The sequence below is a fragment of the Mustela erminea genome, chromosome 1 (assembly GCF_009829155.1).
Source record: "Mustela erminea isolate mMusErm1 chromosome 1, mMusErm1.Pri, whole genome shotgun sequence".
Lineage (NCBI taxonomy): Eukaryota > Metazoa > Chordata > Mammalia > Carnivora > Mustelidae > Mustela > Mustela erminea.
Genome location: NC_045614.1, coordinates 206,821,614 through 206,827,287, shown reverse-complemented (window position 1 = coordinate 206,827,287; position 5,674 = coordinate 206,821,614). Strand labels below are relative to the sequence as shown.

Here is a 5,674-nt window from a genome sequence, read left to right as displayed (position 1 = left end):
GGTTTCATAAAACCTGCTTACAGAGAATTCTATCCAAGGTCTATAGGACCCAGGGCTTTGAAGTCACTGCAATTCTTCTTTAGTGAAGGACACACTTTGAAGGGATCCTGTCCTTGTATTCTATGACGTGAGAGCTTTCTTAAGCAGCTGTAAAGACATCTAACAGAAGAGCAGATCAAATTAATGAGCTTTTTGTGGTCTCAAGAATGAAAATTGGTGCCAAGAATGAAAATGAGGCCCTCGTGTTTTTAACCACACCCCACAGCCAGGGTATATAAAGAAGGTTCTGAGCCTGGGGAATCATCACACAGAGGAGACACATTCCCCAGCTACCTGATCCCTCCACTCCTGACACCATGCACTGCAACAACTTCTCCGGTGCCGTCTTCCCAGGATGCTACTGGGGCAGCTATGGCTACCCCTTGGGGTACAGCGTGGGCTGTGGCTACGGCAGCACCTTCTCCCCAGTGGGCTATGGCTTCGGTTATGGCTACAATGGCTGTGGGGCCTTCGGCTACAGAAGATACTGGCCATTTGATCTCTACTGATCTGTTGAAATTGCCGAGGCATAGAACCGTCTCTCCCAAGCTGAAAGGCACCCCTCCACGCCTCTCCTTTACTTCCTTCTTTAGTCCTCCTTTGCTCCATGACGTACCAGTCACCGCTTCTCAGACCTAGCTCCAGAGTCCAGAAGGAAGGAATTGAAAAAGCCGATGACGCCTCCAGCCGCCTTCCCTGGATGATGTTCTTTGAGACATTTTTAGAAACTTGACGCCCAACGACGTATTTCTTCTGAATTTTTCACCATGCTCATGACTCTTGATAAAGTTGTGGGTGTGCACGTTGAATTCTCAATAAACTTGTCTCCATCAGCAGAACACTCTCACCTGAGCAGAGTTTCTTTTCTTGGTGTGTGCACGTTTCTGTTACATTGAGTGGGGAGGGAGATGGATTTGTTTTCCTCATGTGGGCTTTAGAAGCAATAAGAAAGAAAATAATCCTTGATCTGGTGAGATAAACAAGCAAGAGGAGGCTACTAGTGAGGGGGGAAAAAAGTCTGTCTTCATCTTTTACTTCTGGTATTTACCTCCAATCCTTGGGGCCAGTGGGGCACCATTCAGTTCTTGGTGTTTCTCATTTCACTGCTCCTTCCCCTCCTCAAGGAAACCCAACATTATCAGGAGGCTTTTCCAGTTATTTCCATATTAGTACAAATGAAACCCACTGTGTTCCCTTTCCCAGGGATGAAAGAATGTAGAAAAAAAAAATACCTTGTTTCCTACAAAAAAATTCTGAGGCCTCAAGTAATAGAGTAGATATAGACATATTTTGGGAGCTTGAGAGTCTTTTAGGGGGAGGGATTATTCCATTATATCAAAACACCTATGGTATTTATTTTACAGCTTAGAAACTCCAGGTAAGAAACAATGACGGAAAGCTTCTTAAACTTTGTACAATTGATACCAGGTAGTGAGTTTTACTCTTTAAAGATATGAGTAACTTTTCATAAACATGGGGAAAAAGTAACTATAAAGTTTCTGAAGATACATTAGCCTTTCTCTGGCTCCTTTAGAGAAAAGAGCTATATTCCTTTCATAAGCCAAGTCAAAAATGTCTCAATCCTCCTGTTGAAAACATTTTATGTATAGTACAAATATTCTTGGTGATAGGAGGATTTGGCTTAACCCTGCACCTTTATTGAATATCTGCACATGTCTATAGTGCCTCTGATTTGCCTCGTAGCTAAAAATGTAAAAGTTATTTGGAGAGATTACTTTAGAAGAGAGTATTTTCTCCACCATATTTTACCCAAAACATATGTCTTTTTAAAAATTCAAAAAACATCTTGTTCAAGGATTTACTTGGTAGATTCTTCCCCGGTAGACTACTGTGATAGCCAATAAAATCTCCAGTTTGAAACTTTCTAGCAGCTGCATATTAATTTGTGTTGAGAATTATAATTTAATCAAACATGCATATTAGAATAGGAAAAGAGACTTTTTTTTTCAAGAATTACAGAGTCAGATTTAAACTAGAAGATGTCTATTTGATCATTCTAGAATGATGGAGTTATATAAAATATGTGTTTAAAGAGAGCTCAGAGAGATATCTTACCCCAGTGTTTCTGAAATTATGGCGTGTGGGAGAATCACTTGGGGAACTTGCAGAAAGTGGAAATTATTATGCCTCGTTTCTAGGAATTTTGACTTGGTACATTTGAGGTATGGTCCAGAAATCTAAATTTTTTTTTCAGCTTAATGGGGGTTTAATTGACAAATAAAAATTGTATAGATTTAAGGTGTACAACAGAATGTTTTGATGTGTGTAGACATTGTGAAATGAGTACCACAGTCAAGCTAATTAACATATTATTCACCACCTCATATGGTGAGGATTTTTATTTCAAGTATATGAAAGGGAGCTCGACATCACTAGTCATTAGGGAAATACAAACCAAAACATAATGAATTATCACCTTACATGTGTTAGAATGGCTCTTATCAAAAAGTTAGAAGGTAAGTGTTGGTAAGGTTGTGGAGAAAAGAGAACTGGGAGTATAAGTTGACTCAGCCACTACAGAAAACAATATGGGGATTTCTCAAAAGATTAAAAATAGATCTATCATATGATCCAGCAGTCCCTCTTCTGGGTATATACCCATAGGAAATGAAATCATAATGTCAAAGAGATATCTGTGCTTCCATGTTCATTGCAGCATTCTTCATTGTAGCTAAGATACAGAAACAGTATCTCTTCATGGAGAGATGAATTGCTAAAGAAAATATAGTATACACACAATGGAATATTATTCAGCCTTAAGAAAGAAGGAAATCTTGTCATTGACAAACAACATGGAAGAACCAGAAATCTAAAGTTTTTAGCTTCTAGCTCAGGTGGTCTAAGTTCCACATTGTAAGAAGCACTGTTTCAGGGTCATTACTTACACACACACACACTCTCTCTCTCTTATTTATCATCTATCTATCCATCTATCCATCCTCAGGTAACTAAATCTTGAGAAAGGAAAATCCTTTACATCACCAGTTAAGGACAAAGGAAGACATCCTTTACATCTAAAGATGTAAGAGATGTGCACTGAAATACATCTATGCTTGGCACCTTTCAATCACTGTACTGGGGCTGAAGGTCCTGATGCCATGCTCTGCTTAAAGGAGAAAGTGTATTATTTGATGATTTTATAAACTCATATTTTCCTATGTAATATGAAAATGTTCTACATTACTTGATGTCATTCAGTGATTTTTAAAGATCTTATCATTTATTTATTTGTCAGAGAGAGAGAGAGAGAGAGAGAGAGAGACTGAGCACAAGCAGGAGAAGTGGCAGGCTAGAGGCAGAGAGAGGATTAAGGAGCCCAATGTAGGACTCGATCCCAGGACCCTGAGCTGAAGGCAGCAGCTTAACCAACTGAGCCTCAGGCATCCCCATTCAGTGATTTTTAACTGTAATTCATTTCTATTACCTATTTTTTAAAAGGCATATATTTAGTCCCTCCTCTCCACCTCCCTTCTGATGGGCAAATCTTCTACAGGGTCTGTGAATTTGTATTTAAACAAATACCCCTAAGTCACTCACCTTTGGGCCACCAATTTGGAACAATTACAGGGTTCTTTATCATGGGTTTTCATAGACTATCCTTTTAGCTTTCTTCTATTTATTTGGAAACTGGGAACTAAGATGTTTCATTTATATTTATGACTTGGATTCATCTCAGGTCACACATGAAGAAAAGTACTGTTTTTCTTTCCTACCTTCCCATTAATTTTTTATTGTTCTTAATTATCTGAAAAGCTAAGTTATGTATATTTAAGATTTCCTTGCTGAATAGAACCTGTGGAACCCAGAAAGGTGATTTGAATATTAAAGGAATCTTATTGACAGAAGAACCTTTGAGAAAAAGAGAAAGGGAAACGAAAAAAAATTTTTCCTTTGCATTTTAGGATGGTATAGAGTAATTGTTCCCAGAAGAAAGGCATGGTTAGAGGATATTCTGAAGTACTCCTTGAATTCTGAGTCTGCAACTAAGTGTTGCATAGACAAAACTGCCTGGCATCACCCTCACTTGAGTGCAGAGGGCAGTGTTATTTCTACTCTGCTTACCATTTTCTTTTCTTTTTTTTTTTTTAAATTTATTTTTTATTTATTTTCAGCATAACAGTATTCATTGTTTTTGCACCACACCCAGTGCTCCATGCAATCTGTGCCCTCTCTAATACCCACCACCTGGTTCCCCCAACCTCCACCACCCCCCCTCCACTTTAAACCCTTCAGACTGTTTTTCAGAGTCCACAGTCTCTCATGGTTCACCTCCCGTTCCAATTTCCCCCAACTTCTTTTTTTTTTTTTAATTTTTTATTTTTTATAAACATATATTTTTATCCATTTTCTTAATGACTTGTTTGCATCTCTATAAAAGAGGGATATCAAGTGCTCCAAGTTTCTTGATTTTATTTAGAGCACTTCTACATTCTATGTATCAAAAACATATTCTTAGGTGTCTCATTAACACCCACCACCTGGTTCTAGGCTTCCTGTCCACTCTCCGAAGCCCTCAGTTCTGATCATTAGACTCTCTGTTCCTTGATTACTCTGAAGCAATGATTCATTATTGTAGTTTAATATATGAATGCTAATGAATATTTACACATTTGGTGCACAGGAAAGTTTAAACTCCCCCCAAATTTTCCAGATAGAAAATGTGCCGTGTGATACCTTGCTCAACATTTCCCAAATACTCTCTAAAGGCTATTTTGAAGGTATCTGTTATCTTCCTCCATTGCATGGTCAGTAGAGAAATGCTCTCCATGTTACTCCTTATGTGAACACAGTATTTGATGACCCAATCCAAAAAAAAATGTTGGCTGTGAAGTTATGACCATCAAGAATGTGAAGAGTGAGTCTAATGTATGTAGGAGATCCTATGCCGTATTTACATTGTTCTAGCATATAATAAGGGACCAAATGATTCTCCGTCACTCCCATTTTTCTTTTGCCTGCATTCTTCTGCTTTTTGTTCTATACCTTTGTTCTTAAGTTTCTTACTTCTCAGAGAATCACAGGATTCTCTTCTATTCCCATAGATCATATTAAGGCAGGGTTAATTCTGAAGCAGATTTATGATCAAGAGAAGCATCTTTCCAGTACAGAGGAACCTTCAGTCAAAATAAATCATCATTTTCAGAGATTCACACTGGCCTTGCCTTCCAGGATCCCTCCCCCAACAATGGTGAAGGGCTTTCAGCCATGGTAGACACCTAAGGAAGACCATCAGATACCTTACAAGTTAGAGGTTTCCTTTACTTACTGAAGATACTAAGGAAACATAAACATAAGACACTGAGGAATAAATGGTTGACACTGGCATTTGATAAAAAATTTTTAAGGGGAAATTCTTTTTTTCTTATTCAAAGAAGAGTTTGCCTGCTCTTCTGTCAAAAACTCCAGACAAAGGCAAAACAGAAACTGGAAATGCTTCATACTCAAATGGATGTGATTTTTGATTTCCTGTAATTCTCCTTCAGCTACAGGGTGGTCTTTCTCAAAACCAGCAACCAACCAGCCAACAAACCAACCTAACAACCAACACTGTGTACTCGACAATAGCATAACTACTTTTGAGCTAAATGTTTGGTAAGCATCTTTTTCATCCCAC

At 38.3% G+C, this 5,674-nt stretch overlaps 1 protein-coding gene across 1 annotated transcript; it reads left to right on the top strand.

The window, feature by feature from the left end:
- Positions 1-326: 326 nt before the first annotated feature.
- Positions 327-872, top strand: LOC116567604 (keratin-associated protein 8-1). The gene has a single exon (XM_032302754.1). It carries the CDS (start codon positions 357-359, stop codon positions 546-548), a length of 192 nt encoding a protein of 63 aa, XP_032158645.1. The 5' UTR covers positions 327-356; the 3' UTR covers positions 549-872.
- The last annotated feature ends 4,802 nt before the right edge of the window (positions 873-5,674 follow it).

Excerpts from the sequence above, each read along its gene's own strand:
- LOC116567604 (XM_032302754.1), top strand. The coding sequence starts at position 357 with ATGCACTGCAACAACTTCTCCGGTGCCGTCTTCCCAGGATGCTACTGG.